The sequence below is a fragment of the Harpegnathos saltator genome, unplaced genomic scaffold (assembly GCF_003227715.2).
Source record: "Harpegnathos saltator strain DR-91 unplaced genomic scaffold, Hsal_v8.6 scaffold114, whole genome shotgun sequence".
Lineage (NCBI taxonomy): Eukaryota > Metazoa > Arthropoda > Insecta > Hymenoptera > Formicidae > Harpegnathos > Harpegnathos saltator.
In genome coordinates, this window is record NW_020229889.1 from 310,256 (window position 1) to 328,325 (window position 18,070).

Sequence of the window (18,070 nt, forward strand, 5' to 3'; positions counted from 1 at the left end):
AGAAAATCAATATAAATTTGAATTCGCCGACTACGTGACATCGTCATTTCTGTCTGATTTATCGGCTTTCCTGCTTTGATTTTAGTACGATTAATCTTGGCCAAATTACGAATGTTTTCCTCGTGTGAAGAGAAGATCCCTTGGCGCACATGCACGCGTGCGTGTCGCGAGCTATACACATGGATGATCGAACTTTGTTCTTTTCACGATGTGAGACAACCGGTTGATGTTGTAATTGACGATTTAGACGCGATGCGTTGCGTATTTCCAACATCGAGTATACAAAAATGTATTCACATATGTATCGAAGTGCGTTCGATCGGTTTCGTCTTTCGAACGAATTCACAGCGATGCACGATCATACATTGTTATTCGATTAATATCCTGACATTACATAATGGATCCGCGATGACGCGCGAATCTTAGGAAGTCAGAGAAGCGCGAGTAATTATAATTGTACTTGCAAGTTGAGATTTATGTCCGTTGTAGATAATATCGGCAAGATACGTTGTTCCGATGTGCGCAATAAAGTGTCGTCAGTTTCACGTCTTTTCGAAGAAGAAGACGTTAATTCCGAGCAATCGGATACGATCGCGTAATAACTTCACCGCAGATCGAGAAATCTCTATACTTTGCCAAGTTCTTAAGTGACAGTCGAATTAATTGAATTTAACTTATCTGTCGCTCATATGAAGTAAATAATTTTCCGCTCATTTTTAAAACAAGATCTTTTCCTCTTTTTATCTTTTTATTACTTTTTGTTGCATATATTTATTGCGTATGTTTGAGCGGTTTTTACATTTGGCTTTTTTATCTGTGCGAAATTAAGTAATATCGCAACTGTTTGCGAGCATATCACCACATTTGCTTATCGCTCCTAGTCGGACGTTCAGTTCAATTACGGTAAAGATAGCGTGTTTTCCTTCGACTCTATCGCTTACGTCAAATCGAGTCTTTCTTCGCCACGTGTATTTTGAGACCGATCCCCGTGAAAAATGAAGTCACAATCGCGGAAAAGCGCGCCGGTGCTACTTTATCCTCATTATTGTCATCTTCTTCCGCTCGCGAATCTCGCTCGTTCTAAATCGGTCCGCGAGGAAAACACGTCGATATGAATTTCCGCTGGAAAAACTGCGGGATGTACGCAAGAGGAAAGCGGCGGCGGCGGCGGAAGGGACGATGGTGCCGCGACGTGCTATGTGTCATCTTCGTGGCTATCTCATTTGGTGCTCTAGGTGAGACAAGGTAAAAAAGTAGAATTCCCCCATCTCATCGGTCATTCGTTATGCCGTAGTGGCGGTTCTTAAGTGAACTCCTCTGGTCAGAGAGGGGCGAATGACGGCACGGTGGTTCTTCAGTACTTCGGTATACATTGCCGCTACACGGCCACTGCATCGCGGACATTAGACGAGGAATCTTCAGGGTGAAAGTGATCAGAGAGACTTAGTTTCGGGCCAGCACGCGAGAGGAGACGTCCAAACCCCGAGTCATAAACGGAGAATTTAACGCCCGCCGAGACGCATCGCCGACGACCGACATTGCGACGGTGGATTATGCATTAGTTCGAAGATTCTCATTCTGTCGATCCTTATTCGCAGATCCGGACGATATCCTGTGAGAAAAATTGGTAAGGACGTGAGAGTAACGGACGGTGAGTGCGCATTCCTTTGCAATTGCGGCACTTGGATTTGCGGCCTCGACATTAAGTTATTCGACGAAATTGCAACAGCAATTTATTGCTGTTTTATTATGCGCATTACTTTCGCGCAGTTGATGCATCGCCGATTGTTGTTTGGATATCTCTGAATCGATTTCGCTGAGGAAAGAGCGTGATAAATGTGCGATGTCGAATTAATGCTTTTCTTTTTGTCGTAATAAAAGTACGATTATTAGCTCAATTGCGGATGGCAGTTGCGCCTCGTGTCATGTCGACGCGTGCGTACATGTATGTCATTCACGTCGTGCTAAATTTGTAAAAAAAACCACGATACAACGCGTCGTATATAACACACCGCGTCGTGTCGTAAAACGAGGATGTCGACATCGCGACATATCGCGGCGTCGTCACGATTACTCCATGTGCTGTCGAGTGCATCCAGTTGCGAACGGGTTTTACGAACGGCCGTTCATACGAATAAAATGAGAATTGTCGCAGCGATGTATATAATATCACCGAGGATTAAGAATGCGATTAAGAAATCGGGAGTGAGGAGGGTTCTTTTCTCTCCGGGACGTTGTTGCGCGAACGCGTCGTCGAACGATTCTCTCGCTTTGAATTCTTATACATACGCTCGTTATAAGCACTGACTTACAGTACCTAACATATTCTACAATATGCGTCATTTTCGACTCATTACGCTCTTATCCTTTTTCTCGCATTTCATCAACTCGTTAAATAGCTCGTTAAATTATTCGTTATTCTAATAATAGCGCAAGCTTTTAAGGGACATAAAATAAATAGAACGTCTTTTAGAAACTAGTTCTGCCTTCTTTTAGAAATTTTTATTGGAAATTTATTTTATTTTATTTTATTAGAAATTTGATTTGATCTCTTGTCGGATTTGGACTTTTATCGGAAAGATTCCTTCTTTTGAAATTTACACCAGGCTACTCAGTGCTATCGATATTTTCGGATTGTTAAGAAGATATTAGCCGCTTCCGGTTGTTTTTCGCAATTAGCAGCATCGTTTCAAAAAGCAAGATTTCAAAATCCTCTCTGCAATAACGTGAGAAAGGCTTCCAGTGAAACACGCGTATTACGTAAGCTACCTTCGTATCGTATAAAAAGATACGCACGTACGTGCGTACAATATCTTTTGAATATTTCAATTCGTGCTCATCGTTGTCTTTGAGTCGAGTTCCCTTCACGGTGTGTATTCGCAACATCGTTATCTTCGACGGATCCGCGGAACGTGACGTTGTATAATAAACTAAATGTACACATGTGTTTAAAGCGTACGTCTGATCTTCGTATATGATTTAGTGGATCGCGTTCTCTCATTGCAGATCGAGAACGACGATGATCTGGAACGTGTTGCTGGTTCTATCTTATCTGTTTGCCCGCGAAAGCGGTACAGGTGAGTTGTGATACTGCTCTCGCTTTTCTCGCGAGTAATTCTTGAACGCTGATTTTACTCAACTATCGCGGTGGACGCGTGCACAGTTCGCGAAAAAAAACACGCCGTGATTCCAGGAAGAGGTCCTGGAAACTTTTGATCTTTGACATTTTTCTCTCTCGCAACTCGAGATTCAAATTTCGAGATTACGAATATTCTTCGGGGCTTGGCGCGTCCACTTCTCGACTACCACGAACTTCAAATTGGAAGCTCTTATATAACGTTCCTCAATTTTATAGAAGCGGTGATAACGACGCACAATAATTTCGGACTGACACCGATCGACGCGCAGATCGCTGACACTGTCGACTGGATGCGTCACACGTGCAGACGAACGTGCAGGAATGACGAGCCAGCCCTGGACTGTTATTACACTTTTAAGCTGGAGTCTTACGAGACCATGAGCAAGGCGTGCTACGACTGTCCCTTCAACGTCACAGATTGCTTTCGGCCTCATTGCGTCCCAGCAGACGGTATCCGACGATCCGTTTTGGTCGTAAATCGCCAGTTACCGGGCCCACCGATCGAGGTAGAGACAATTTTGACTTGTCGGTGAGCCGCGTGATCGACCGTCCCCGATTATATGGATTTAATTGTCGATCTTTTATTCATCGTTAACACGATTGATTATTAACACGTTGGAAGGTCAGTCGTATCTATCGAATAAAGTTGAAAATATCATCATCTAAATTGCTCATCGAAGTGTTCATAATTTCTACGATTAGAAACGAATATGATTTCTCACAAGTTGGAATTTAGCAAAGGAACGACGAATCTCTCTCGATTATTGAAAATTGCCGCTGGTGAAGTAGGAAAGTTACGGTTCGTTGATTCTCTCACATTGTTGCGCGCTGAACAGCGCAATAATCACTTTACACCGTTTTACACCACAATTACTCTATGATATCGCTGCGGGATTCACACGAAAGATCTATATCCGGACACAGCTAATAGACATTGCGGTATCTCACAAGTGTCTAATGAGCACGCGATCGCTCGCGTTTCTGTTTCCAAGATCGTCACGTTTGCTCGTTTTTCACTTCCACCGCCATTTATATTGTAAAATGCCGTCATTACTATTCGATACTTGGCATTCTCACTTGGTGCGTGTGTTCTAACAGAAGTTCTAATCTTTTTTTATCGTTGGATATTATGACACACACACACACACTCTGTTCGATATTCGATATCGACATCAGATAAACATCAGTTGCTGAATCGTTGAAAATATTCTCGACACGAGAGATAATAATCCGGGGATATATACCATTACTGAATAGCCGCTAATTTGTTGCGTGTCGTGTTAATGATGATTCACGTGTTCTTAAGAAGATAATATTTCGCATGGTAAATACGTCGGTCCGATGCGACTCCGATGACGACTTTGATCGACGGGATCGTTTGAGGGATTTGATTCTTGATTACAGGTGTGCCAAGGTGACAGGATAATAGTTGATATGATCAATATGCTGTACTCTGGTAGCACCACGATGCATTGGCATGGTCAGCATCACATCGCCACGCCGTACATGGATGGTGTGCCCTACGTATCGCAGTGCCCGATTCCACCTGGGTCGACTTTCCGATATGAGTACGTCGCCACCGAAAGCGGCACGCATTTCTGGCATTCTCACTTGGGTGTGTTCCAACAGAAGTTCTAATCTTTTTTTATCGTTGGATATTATGACACCCATACACTCTGTTCGATATTCGATATCGACATCGACAGATAAACATCAGTTGCTCAATCGTTGATAACATAAGGTGCTTCTGAAATGTCTAGAGTTGGATCGAGTTGAGTTAGTTTTACTATAGTATCCGTTACATATACTATAGTGGAACTAACTCAACTCGACCCAACCCTGGACATTTCGGAAGCACCCATAATTAATCGTCAAGAGATCGAGACGCTGCATACACTGAGCTCGCCGCATCAAATTTGTCATTTATGTTATGCATCGCCTGTATTTCCTGGCTGGCAGGATTTCAAAGAGGTGATGGCGTGTTCGGGCCGTTGATCGTTCGCGTTCCACCTGCGATGGATTGGCACAAGGATCTCTATGATTTTGATCATCACACTCTGGTGGTCACCGATTGGGCTCACGAGCTGGGCGACAGTATGTTCCTGGCTCATCATCACGCGAACGGCACCAACAAAGCGCCAAATCTTCTGATCAACGGTCTCGGACGTTTCACGCGCATGAGAAACGAAAACGAGACACTCGCCGACATGCCCATCTCGACGTTTGATGTGAAAGCAGTAAGTTTCATTTGTAGAAGAGACTAGAAGGTCGAAGAAACGAATAATGTGAAGAACAAAGTCCAAAGCACATGCTTGATTCTACTCAATTTTTTGCTTGTCGCTCAAATGTTTTGTTTTATAGTTTTCATCAATTCGCGGATTCGACATTTTGCGACTTGTGCTTGCAGAACTCCCGGTACAGATTCAGGCTTATCAACGCGGAGTTCTTAAACTGCCCCATAGAGGTTTCCATCGACAATCATACCTTACTCGTGATCAGCTCGGACGGACGTGACATTGAACCGGTGCAAGGTAAGGTCTCAAATCAAAGTTTGCAAATCAAAATTTCGTTTTCATCTTCGACTTCAGCTAAGACTTCCTAACATTTACAAATTCCAATGGACTGTAATTTAAGCAAAATCAGAAGAAATCAAACTGACAGTATTAAAGTAGACAATAAATTTTTGAAACGTTGAAAAATCGAGGTCCGAAGTGGGAGAAAAATTTCAATTCAAGCTCAAGCCGATAAGAAAATCGGAAGAAATATACAGTTGGTTCGCGCGATATTGTATTAACTTCTTCTTCGTGAATCAAGCCGAATCCCTGGTGAGCTACGCTGGTGAAAGGTTCGACTTCATTGTCGAGATGAATCAACCGGTGGACAATTATTGGATGCGATTCCGCGGACTGATGGACTGCGACCAGAGATTCTTGAGCGCGTATCAAGTCGCGATATTGCGCTACGAAGGAGCGCCCAACATGGAGCCGCAGCTCGAAGTTTCGTACGATCGCGTACGAAATAATTCCTATGGATTGGTACGCATACTGAAATAGTGTGCTGCATTATATTACTCGTGATACTCGGTGTCTTCTGTTCCATACAAAAAAGCTTTAAGATGTTTCCGAAGAAGAGAGAGAAAAATAATTAGGAGAAATTCTTTAATGTTACTCCAATTTCAGCAAGTGAATGCTCTGAACGAAGGAACCGAGTCGAACAATAGCATCAGTATGCCGATGTTGAATGCAATGGACCCTGACGACATTTCCACTAGCAGAGAACCAGATTACCAGTTCTATATATCGTACGATTTCTACGGGAAGGATAATCCGATCTTTCATCGCAAGAACTTGTACGGTTTTTACCAAGGTGAAACTCGAATTATTATTAAGTTTCTGCAAAGTTCTCTGCAAAGAAGCTCGTCGTATTTGTCAAATCCAATCCAAGTCAAAATTATCCAGTCTTGAAGCATTAATAATCTATAATTTAATTCTTAATGATATTTTTTATGAGAATAAAATATAAGTAGTTATATTTTTATAGAGAAGATTTTATAAATCGGAATTTGATTATTGTTCGATAATTTATCTTGATCATGGATTTTTAGTGAAGGAACGGAATCGGCGATTGTTCACGCCGCAGTTAAATCACATATCGATGAAGTTACCGTCGTTCCCGCTACTGTCTCAGAGACACCTCATTAAGCCGGATCAGTTCTGCAACTCCAGCACCGTCGAAGGATGCGAGGAAGACTTCTGCGCTTGCACTCATGTACTTCAAGTCAAACTGAACAGTGTAGTGGAACTGGTTCTGATTGACGAAGGTGTATATTACATATAGCTGACAAATATGCTTCTCTCAAATATTTTTCTTCGTCGCATCTGTGATCACACACAAATTGCGTTTCGCAATTATTCAATTACCATAATTATTTGTCCGACATTAATTAATTTAATGCTGAACGCATTATGCGGAATAAGTTGAAACACGCAAAAAGTCTCCTTTATGTCGTAAGGTGCAACGGAATAGGGATCTATTTTGTTATGTTCGATGACTCACGCACAGACGGGACAATACCGTTACGCAGCAGCGACGCTTTGCTTCACATCGGCGCTAACGAACGCGACGATTATTGGTTTGTGCAGGCTTCACGTTCGACGCGAATCACCCGTTTCACCTTCACGGTTATCTATTCCGTGTGGTGGCCATGGAAAGAGTTGGAACCAACATCACTGTCGCCGAAGTGAAGGAAATGGAAAGGCAAGGCTTGATCAATAGGAAGCTTAAACGAGCGCCTCTGAAAGACACAGTTACCGTGCCTGATGGTGGATTTACCATTGTGCGTTTTCATGCTAATAATCCAGGTGAGAATTCATAGAGAGACATACAAACATACTATTTAGGGAAAAAATAGAAAAAAAAACAGATATGACGATGCGAAAAGTTACGTGCGCAAAATATTTATATTTAGATAGAAAATATTAATAAATTATAAATACGTGAATTATTTGCATATTTTGCAAAATATATTTAGTTCTGAAAAATATTTCGTATGTATCTGAAAAACGACTTGTTGAGAACAAAAACGAGATTACAGTGACGAATGAGAACCGAAAGATAACCAATCGAACCATAACCAATCGGTCATCACTCCTCCGAGTCGAGTCATTTTTCATAAAGCGTAATTTTCATAACTGTAATTAGAAAGAAGAAAAACAAGGAGGAGTGAAGAATAACACTACGTGAATAATAATCGCGTACACATTTTCTAGGATATTGGCTGTTCCATTGTCACATCGAGTTTCACGCGGAAATCGGGATGTCGTTAATCCTCAAGGTGGGCGAGCACGAGGAAATGCCACCGGTGCCTCCAAACTTCCCGAAATGCAGCGACTGGAGTATAACGGACAATCACAGCGGTGCGAATGATTCAACCAACAAAGTATTAAACGACATAGTTCTAACGAAGACCAAGGAGGAGCCGCCGACGAGCATCAAGATCGCGATAGCGATAGATCATCTGATAAAATTATTACCGCAGTTGATGAAGGAAATATATTCTGGAACATCCTCAGCAACTGGACCGAGTGTTACGCTCTTGCCGATCGTGCTGGCTTGCCTCGTCAGCTTCGTGTTTAGTTTACGCTCGTTATGAAACACACGTCATAGGGTCTAAATAGCTCAATTACAAGATATCGAATTGGTGTGGAGGATTTGTCGTGTTTTTCTTTTTTTCCAAATTTGTAGTCGCAAAAAGTTTAGGTATCAACAAGAAGATTCGAAAACGCTGTTAAATATTTGAAAAAAAAAAATATAAGATTTTATTCGATTAGGGATTATTAATTCCTCGAAATATCAGACAAAATTTTCTTGAATTTAATTTTATTTAACAAACATGACAAACCAATGGCATTGATTCTACATCAATGTTTACGCCACAAAGTATTATGGTATTTATGATATCTCGTTAACTTTTTAATTGTTATAGACACGTTGCCGTAGACGAATGCGAAATGCGCGGAACTGACATATTCATTGGAGTGTTCGACTGAAATTCCACGGGAGTGTCTCTTGCAATGTGAGTCGAATGCGAAGAAATGAATGGATGTTGCATGATCAAATGTCTCAACATTACTGTGATATAGGATATATAGAAAAGTACATTGCAATCATTGTATAATAAACAAACGATTGATTGCGACGGATTATAGTAACTGTTTTATCAGTCGAGCAAATGCATCGAAATGCAGTGCTGTTTTTCTCTTTTTTATGAATGTACGTATGCATGAATGTATTTGAATATGTGAGTATATGACACGTATCTCGTCAAATATACGAGGTGTCTCTCACAACGTCTGGTGAACGTCTCAACTTCAAATTAAAGAATCCACAGATGAATAATTGTGATAAGTTTAACACACCGTATACATAAAAATTCATAATCGATACAAGTATATTTTCTGATGTGTAACAGCACATTTAAATGGAATAACGGCGTGACAAGTTTAGTTAGGCGTTCTCCGTGAAAAGAGCAAAAACAATAACTAATGTATTTTATAATAAAAGAATCATATAAAAATGATATTCGCAAAATGTATTCATATTCGTCGTCGTCGTTATGTAAAACGATGTTTATAAATCTCCATTTTTCTGCGTATCAAGATATTGAGAAAAAATGAACAATCTTCGTTGATTCATCGCGCAAATTTTCCTTTGGTAAGATCCAGCTAAACGCGGCCACGATTCCGATGGCCGCGTAAACCGATGTATCGTCAATGATATTCGCTATTGCTTCGCAGTCTTCGTTTATCTTCTCTACAAGTTGCTTATGTAGGCGCGCGTACGTCATATTTATGTGTGTGTGTGTGTGTGTACGCACGCGACACACTCTTGGATGCACGAGTAATCGGGTATTCCCCGGCGTGGTGTTCCTACTCCGTTGTCGCAAAACGGTATCATCCGGGAAGACCGTGACTAGACACATCAACGACGGCTGGTCACTTTTTCGATCGATCGCAATAATTTTGCGACTTCGTCAGCCGTTTGACGACATTTACATCATAATTTCTTGTCTTTCACCTCGAGATATGTCATATTACGGTCAAGGACGCTGCCGCTTCTGCTGCAAAAGGCACAACTTGCCGATCTTCGGCCACGACGAGGCGGCACACGCGCGCTTGCGAGATTTGAATCTCAAATTTGTGGTATGTATCATGCGTACGCGCAATTTTGCATTCATCATTGGTCCAGCGAAGTGTCCGTGCCGTCAATTAGCCGGTCGATTTTGTGCGATTTATTTCCCGAACAAAGCAATTTTTCTCTAAAAAAGAAAAACGTTTCGAACGGTCTGAAAGTCTAAAGAAAAAAAAAAAACGTTCCGCTCTCTCTCTTTTCATATGCACGAAAAGAAAAAAAAAACGGTTGAATCAACATGACCGTGATCCAGATGCGTTCTGTTTCAAGGAAACAGAATTTCTATTTCCTTCGATCACGATTAGAGTTCGGCTCGTTACTTCCTGCTTTTCCGTGTGATGTTCGAGATTTCCACGGTGCGAAAAATTCTCTGGAATAACGTTTTCTCCTCAGACATCCCTTTTTTAGAGATTTGAGTTCTCCTGGCAAAATGTCGGTTCGCGGTGGTATAAATTTACAGTGGAAATTAATCACGATACATCAGCAACATTTATTGTATTATTCGTCGTATAATATTTTACAAATAACTTGAGAATTATATCACATGGTGCGTTGTGTATGTGTGTGTTTGTGTATGATTATCTTAACATTCCTAAAAGCCATAGAAAATATTTTACACTACTTGCACACCGCGTATCTGTGCACCGTTGTGGAGGGCAACGATGAATTTATAAAAATCTCTCGATGTGGAAATGATCGAGAAACTTCACTCACTCGATCCACGCTCTTCTCCACACGAGTACGCTAACGCTCCCGCTTCTGCTGCCGTGTCTAGATTCTGAACACAGTTTGTGCTGCTTGTATCAACAAGATCGAGGATCATTTCGAGAAGACCGACTTGCGTTTGTCCATCGAAGGGATAATCGCGAGAAGAGTTCGCGACGCTGAGGGTCCGAGCCGAAGGATGGGAACAATCGACCGAGGTGTTTCAAGTGGCGATCCGGCGGTTGTCCAGGAGAAGACGCATGTCTACGACGATTCTCGGACACGGGATCAAGTCGACGTTGACTCGACGACAATCGGCGACGCGTTAACAGCGAGACATCAACCTGAAGAAACGTCCAGCGTGGTGCTCCAGCGCGAGGCTGAAGCAAACGAACAGGATCGAGACGCCGGCTACGACGGAGTGAAGAGACGACGGCAACGACGCCGTTTGATGTGCGAGTTCTGCCGAAAAGAGTTCCATCACACGGGCGACCTCAACAAGCACCGGCGAACGCACACCGGCGAACAGCCGTACACGTGCGACGAGTGTCCGCAGAGGTTTTCGTACGCGTCAAATCTCACGCGACACCGACGAGTGCACTCCGGTGAGAGACCGTTCTCGTGTCGCATCTGCGGACGCAGCTTCGCGCGCAAGGACAAGTTCTCGGCGCACCTGACGACCGAGCGCTGCGTCGTGCGGCTTTAACAGTCGTTGACGAGCCAGGAGGTCGCGCGACGACACGCGACTCCTGTAGACGGTACAAAATTGTATAAGACGGGAGAAACAAGTACATATAAATGAAGAAAAAATGCTGTTCTCGATCGATAGACTTTGTCAACAATGCCGTGGTCGGAGATGTTCCTATTTCAATAGCGACTGAGACTGTTGACCAATTCTACGTGATACACTTGGTTTCAATGCTCTTGAATATTTCGAAAGAAACAAGAATTTGTTAATTCCCAGAAGACAAGTTCTCTCATGGGACCATCGGCTGTGCGTGTGTGAAATTGCATCGAAACAAAAATATTCGAACCGTTTTGAAACCAAGCATTATACAATAGCATTTTTTCCATGTAAAATGACAACGAGTCTGACATCAGAGTATGTGGGAGAAGCGCATTACAGTTCACGCAAAGTAACACCCTACTTCGTTGCGATCTGAAATTCTTAATCTTTAGATTCGCTTTGCTACGATACGCCGTGTACTCGATCCGTTCGCTCGCAGCCGACTTACTTTACGAACCTGCGAACCAAAAAAGTAACGTTTTTATTTATTCCGCGATAATTTTGGCGATAACGTACGAAATAAACGATTATTTTTCTACTGATTTAAGACATCAAAACTAAATCAAAGAGCAATAATCAGCGCGTTGATTTCCCATAAAAATCGTATAAAGCACAAGCATCAAACTGGGTATTTGAAGAGTCTGATGCAGAACCCAGTCTGACCAGAGACTTAGAGCAGCACATGAATGAAACGCGCCAGAATCATCCGTTGAGGGACTGCGAAATGTCCGAATGAAAGAAATAAAGTCACTTTATGGAGATACTACACGTTAGTATGTGATTCCTGAGTCGTCTGCGACAAGTTCAAGGTGTACGAAGCGTCGCTCTGCAATGGCCGCTGCAACGGGTGCGCCAGTAGCTTGGCCATGTTGTTGTGTATGTTGGCCGCACTCCGGCCAACCTCCAAAATATACGAGAGATTCGTTGTGTCCAATGTAGCGATCTCAGCATACACCTCTTCGCACATGTTGTCTTCACTAGGTGGCTCATGGACGAACAACACATCTAAGAAGAAATACGGGTTATCCACCAGATTATACAGGTATTTTTGACCGCTGTTGAACTTGGGGATCGAGTTGGAACGACCGTAGATGAGGATGACGCGAGATGTGAAATTGGGAGCCAACGACGCGCCCTGCTCCTTTGTTATCGGCATCGCGATTCGTTTGTATATCTTCTCAAACAGCTGGTCCAGATCGTAGATTCGCTGTTGCTCCTCCGCTACGTCTTCGGTGACGCCGTCCAAGTGATTCAGCACGCTCCTGATGTCGTTGGTATAGTCGCAAAGCCAATGCGTGCTTCGCGAATCCAAGATCATCAGCGCGAACTCGTGATTCATCTGTATGGTGGACTTGGCGTGCACGAAGCTTTCGATCGCACGTTTGATCATGTAGAGCGGCGAATACATTGCACCCGTGCCGAGCTTGAAGGGTGTGCATTGCTGCTCTCTCATCGTGTCGATGACAATGAGAATCTTTTCAGGTAGATTGAGTTCAGGCAGGTTCCTCGTCACGACGTTGTAGTCTGCGACGGTGCTGGTGGTTGTGCCGACGACGCAAGAGGTCTTTTTGTCGTCCATCGCCGGATGGCACGGCGATGAGACATTGTTGTTGACCTTCCGTGAACTCCTGCAGGCTTGCTGTGACTGCAACGCGTTGTGTGTCACCGGTTCGATCGTCGTGGCAGCCTGCAATTTCTCGGATATTATTTGCATCTCGTCGCTTGTCTCCTTATCTGACATACTTGAGTCTGTGCGAGTATGAGCTAACCTGACCTAACCTATATTTAGGCACAATCTCAGCCGAATTATTTTTCACGGTGTTCTTCTTTCTCTCGTACGAATATATTCTTTATAGAGAATTACAATTACAATTTTTTTATCTTTTATTTCCCTTCCCTGTCGTAGTCTTCGTCAAAACACTTCAGACGCGCACAATGACCGCTAATAGCTTTCACATTTTCGAATACGAACTAGGTTAGATCGATATCACTGTCGGGTGTACAATTGTAAAACCCACTGTGGCCTCTTTGTTAGCCCTCGTGTCCTTTGGATATGGCTCTTGTAACAACAAGACTACGCATAATTTTTAGTAACTGGGACTGCGTTTGTGCTGTCCCTGTTACCACTCCAAATGTCTATTATAATCCGAAAAATATGACGTTAAAACATCCAGCGTTTACAAGAAGCTCTATAGAATTCTCTCTTGGGGACGCGCGAAATAAGGAAAATTATTTCCCCATTTTCTCTGGGTGCGTTCCGTTTCACGTATATGCGCGCATTTATCTATAGTTTATGTCACGTATACTATAAAAAATGCGTGCATATGTGTGAAGCTAAGACTCCATGCATGCGGTGAACTGCGGCAAACGGTTGCGGTGACCAATCAGGAGGGAGGCGCAAGTCCGGTTGCGGCAAGCTCCGGCATGCGTCTGTCTCCTGATTGGTCACCGCAACCGTTTGCCGCAGCTCACCGCATGCATGGAGTCTTAGCTTTAAACGGAACGCACCCCCGGTTGCATATAAAACAAGTTAGGGAATATCAGTAGCCAATCAATAGCCGCATTCAGCAGAAACAGCTGCTTACTAGCGCTTAGTAATTATTAACTATGATTGGAGTATTCTTTTACATCTTTAACAAAGCTAAGGGAATGAACCAATCAGGAACGATAATCACTAAGCGCTTAGTAAGCAGCTTTTTCTGCTGAACGCGGCCATCATTCAAATACCGCGTGTTCGTAAATACTGACTACGTTCCGATATTCACTGCCAGTACCGAAAATATATAATTTGTATCACGTATACTATAGATTTTCAGTGCTGGCAGTGAATATCGGAACGCAATCAGTGCAGAAGAATCGTGGACATTAGTGGTCTGTTCTTTTTAGCTGCACTGCGGAACTAGTGCAAGAAGTTAGAATGGGATAACTATATTTTTTCTCACTTTAACTTATTGCGCCAGTTCAGTAGTGCGGCTAAAAAGAACAGACCACATGCCTGTTCGTTTTGTCTGCACTGCTGAACTGGTGCACTAAAGCCAGCGGCACACGGTGCTTGTTTTCGTGTTGGATCGCTTGCTGGATGAAAATACTGCGTTCTGATTGGTGCATTTCCATCCATCTTCGGAAATGTACCAATCACAACGCAATATTTTCATCCAGCAAGCAATCCAGCACGAAAACAAGCACCGTGTGTCGCTGGCTTAAGTTAAATAAAGTGAGACAAACATAGGGGTTTTTCTCACTTCAACTTGTTGCACCAGTTCAACAGTGCAGACAAAACGAACAGACCTATTGGCATCGTAGTTCATATGCACGTATTGTACAGAGAGCATTTCGCACTTGGCTCGGCTAAAAGCGGCCCATGACCCATCTCTTTCTTCTCTCAGGTCTAGCTCAAGCTTGTACATAAAAGCCTGTGCAGTGTGCTTCCGCCTATTCTTCTTGGGACCTTTTCGCTATGTATAGGGACGTATCGAGGGTCGCTTAGGTTAATATTGAACGTGCGTTTTAAGAGGTTGTAGTATAAAATTTATTGAAAGCGTGAAGAGACGAAAATGGTGAGTACAAAGTAGCCAATTCTTACACATAATTACATTTTTCTTTTTAATGTACTTGTTTCTGCAGGTTAGTATACGACAACTCGATGTTACCACATGTAGCATCTTGGATTTAAATATATCAGATGTACATAGATATCAAACGTACGCATTTTGCTTTTTTCCAGAGGAAACTATATATTCTGTTTGAGCATGCCTCTGGATACGCTGTGTTCGTGGTCAAACAGTTCGAGGAGATAGGAATGTTATTGCCCCAGGTGGAAGAATCCGTGACGGACTTGGCACGTTTTCGTTCTATTGTGAGCCTTGTTAGTTTCTCAGCCTTCAAGACTGCAGTAGCTGCACTGGAGAATATTAACAGCATCTCAGAAGGAATTGTACCAGAGCAGCTGCAGGTCTTTTTGGATTCTTGTGTGCCAAAGTCTACAGAGAAGAATGTTGTCCTTGGTGTTTCTGATCCCAAACTTGGTGCCAATATCACCGAAGTTCTGGGTATAAAATGTGATCACACCAGTGGGATTCCTGAGATCATGCGTGGCATTAGATTTCATTTTCATGATTTGGTTAAAGGCTTTACTTCCCACAGTGCATCAGTTGCACAATTGGGACTTGGACATAGCTATTCCAGAGCTAAAGTAAAATTTAATGTTAACCGAGTGGATAATATGATAATCCATACTATAGGATTAATGGATCAATTAGATAAAGATATAAACACGTTCAGTATGCGCATACGGTATGTGTAGTACTTTTCTACTTAACTATATAATTGAGAAAATATATTTTGTCCTATATAATTTATTATTGAGATTAATCTTCAAGTTTTCCACATAATTTAATTCTTAATTTTCCTTGGTTATATTCAGTTTTAATTTGGTAGAATTTATTTGAGAATGTGTCACCTTTTGGATAAAATCTATTCCCAACCTTGTTTGAAATAAATAGAAACATAAAAATTCTTTCTGTTTGCATTTCAGAGAATGGTATGGCTATCACTTTCCAGAGCTGGTGAAAATAGTTCCAGAAAATCACATGTATGCAAAAGTAACGCAAGTGATAAAAAATAGAAAGGAGCTTACAGAAGAGAAGTTGGAGGCTCTTGAGGAAACCGTTATGGACAGTGCAAAGGCGCAGGCAATCATAGACGCATCCAAGTCGTCTATGGGTATGGACATCAGCCTGGTCGATCTTATGAATATCCAGATATTCGCTGAACGCGTTGTCTCTCTGGCCGAATACCGCGAGCGTTTAGCCCAATATTTGCGAAGCAAGATGTCGGGAGTTGCACCGAATTTGGCATCTTTGATTGGCGATCAAACAGGTGCCAGATTGATCGCACACGCTGGATCGCTCACCAATCTCGCCAAATTTCCAGCATCAACTGTCCAGATTTTGGGTGCAGAGAAAGCGTTATTCAGAGCGCTAAAAACCAGAGGAAATACGCCCAAATTCGGGCTGCTCTTCAATTCCACGTTTATCGGGCGCGCCGGTGCTAAAGACAAAGGCAGAATATCGAGGTACTTGGCGAATAAATGTTCCATGGCTTCGAGGATTGATTGTTTCTTGGACATACCGACCAACGTATTCGGTGAGAAATTGAGACAGCAGGTGGAAGACCGACTGAAATTTTTCGAAACTGGAGAGATACCTAAGAAGAACATCGACGTTATGAAAGAAGCCTTGGAGGAATCATTGATTTCTGTAGAAAGAGAAAATAAAGAATCTCCCAAGAAGAAAAAGAAGGACAAGAAGAAGAAACGCCAAGAAGAGGTGCCAAGAGAAAATGGCCAAGTGAACGGCAAAGAGAATGAATATCTGGAAAACAATCACGCTGAACAGATGGACGCACCCCCGCCGAAAAAGAAAAAAAAATCAAAATCGACATCTAATGATTAAATTAAAGTGTGAACATTTAACTATGATTTCTGTTCTACTTCGATTTACTATCATTTATTTGGCATATACATTATTCTTTTTTTATTATTATTAATAATAATAATTTATATCGTGCAATATTAATGTACTGAATATCTTGCAATATTCTTATCCCCTCAATAACAAAGACAAAATGTATGGAATCGTACTGCGATGTACTGCGTGCCGTGTCTAACCTCGATTCGTTATCTTTTAAAAAAGATTGATATATATTGTTACATATACTGTTATATTCACTTTTATTTTTTTCTGCGCACGCGAGGTATTCGATATAATTCGCATAGCCTTGTCGGAGGAATAACTTTCAGCTTTTCGTGCCGGTTCTGTTGATCCGGTTACTAATTATTGACTCACGATGTTGTGTAATTATCGTCATGTTTGGAAACATGATCTTCCAGTGCAATTAAACCACCTAAGACGATGAGTTATTTTCCTCGACGGTTTTTCGGGTGGAGAGCAACGTGGTATGACAGGAAAGTAGCAGGGTGTATAAGTGGCTCTATGAAAAATTCATTTATTCATTCAATAAATGGCTGTGCGCTGGAAAACCAACCAGGCTAACGCCAACCTCTAGACCAAATGTAATCTGCGCGAATAAAGCATCAATGGAATCAATGACTATTCCAAGAGATTATTCTTTGTGTACTCCTCGAGAAACGAATGTAGATTCTGGTTCAGGTTCGATAAATGGCTCTGGGCAGAGCTGTTACACTCTATCCCCAACGCCAGTAAAAGAAAAACAGGAACAACGCGTACACAGCCCCCACGATCAAAAAATATGCGCAGTTACAGGAACCACATCCAACCGCCACGGAAGTGAACAAGACTTTGAAAAATGCATTCATTCATTCAATATATGGCTCTGAGCCGAGAGTTATTACTCTGCTCCTTTTCTTACGCCAATCACAACGATTTTGGAAATTAAAAAGAGAAACAGGGACAACGCGTACGCAGTCCCCAAAGATAAAAAGTATGCGTAGTTCCGACAACCACATCCAACCGCCGCGGAGGTGAACAAAAGACTTGAAGACTGAAAAATGCATGATACCAGAGAGAGAAACCTGAGAGCGGCCAACACGGCATTTTCTGCGACACAGACCTTCCGCACTGGGAAAGGACGCGATCTGCATCCATTTTGAGAGGGGGACTACGATGCTACCATCCACTTTCAGGTCTCAATGGTAAAATGGTCTGCATGTGGTGGAAGTCCGTGTGTTACATTCACTTTCAGGCGGTTTATGTCCGTGTGCTGCAACC

The 18,070-nt window shown here is 42.4% G+C and overlaps 4 protein-coding genes across 6 annotated transcripts; 3 read left to right on the forward strand and 1 right to left on the reverse strand.

Annotated features, from left to right (window-relative positions):
• The first annotated feature begins 778 nt into the window (after positions 1 to 778).
• Positions 779 to 9,196, forward strand: LOC105180743 (Multicopper oxidase 1). 3 transcript variants are annotated; one of them, XM_025301821.1, is made up of 12 exons: positions 779 to 1,627; positions 3,007 to 3,077; positions 3,356 to 3,645; positions 4,544 to 4,754; positions 5,099 to 5,376; positions 5,547 to 5,670; positions 5,954 to 6,174; positions 6,319 to 6,505; positions 6,744 to 6,959; positions 7,282 to 7,500; positions 7,909 to 8,055; positions 8,625 to 9,196. In XM_025301821.1, the coding sequence occupies exons 2-12, from the start codon at positions 3,020 to 3,022 to the stop codon at positions 8,636 to 8,638; spliced, it is 1,965 nt and encodes a 654-aa protein (XP_025157606.1). In that variant the 5' UTR covers positions 779 to 1,627; positions 3,007 to 3,019; the 3' UTR covers positions 8,639 to 9,196. The 3 variants fall into 3 exon arrangements, with proteins under 3 accessions (XP_025157606.1, XP_025157596.1, XP_011135308.1); XM_025301811.1 differs by having other exon boundaries at positions 780 to 1,627; positions 7,909 to 9,196; XM_011137006.3 differs by lacking the exon at positions 779 to 1,627 and having other exon boundaries at positions 2,562 to 3,077; positions 7,909 to 9,196.
• Positions 9,197 to 9,259: 63 nt separating this feature from the next.
• Positions 9,260 to 11,240, forward strand: LOC105180744 (uncharacterized). Its single transcript, XM_011137010.3, has 2 exons — positions 9,260 to 9,954; positions 10,605 to 11,240. The coding sequence occupies exons 1-2, from the start codon at positions 9,412 to 9,414 to the stop codon at positions 11,238 to 11,240; spliced, it is 1,179 nt and encodes a 392-aa protein (XP_011135312.2). The 5' UTR covers positions 9,260 to 9,411.
• LOC105180745 (BRISC and BRCA1-A complex member 1) lies at positions 10,472 to 13,528 on the reverse strand. Its single transcript, XM_011137011.3, has 2 exons — positions 12,089 to 13,528; positions 10,472 to 11,778 (listed from the first exon to the last, which is right to left on the reverse strand). Exons 1-2 carry the CDS (start codon positions 13,060 to 13,062, stop codon positions 11,766 to 11,768), a joined length of 987 nt encoding a protein of 328 aa, XP_011135313.1. The 5' UTR covers positions 13,063 to 13,528; the 3' UTR covers positions 10,472 to 11,765.
• Positions 13,529 to 14,629: 1,101 nt separating this feature from the next.
• Positions 14,630 to 17,434, forward strand: LOC105180746 (nucleolar protein 56). Its single transcript, XM_011137012.3, has 3 exons — positions 14,630 to 14,878; positions 15,046 to 15,614; positions 15,856 to 17,434. Exons 1-3 carry the CDS (start codon positions 14,876 to 14,878, stop codon positions 16,772 to 16,774), a joined length of 1,491 nt encoding a protein of 496 aa, XP_011135314.1. The 5' UTR covers positions 14,630 to 14,875; the 3' UTR covers positions 16,775 to 17,434.
• Positions 17,435 to 18,070: the final 636 nt, after the last annotated feature.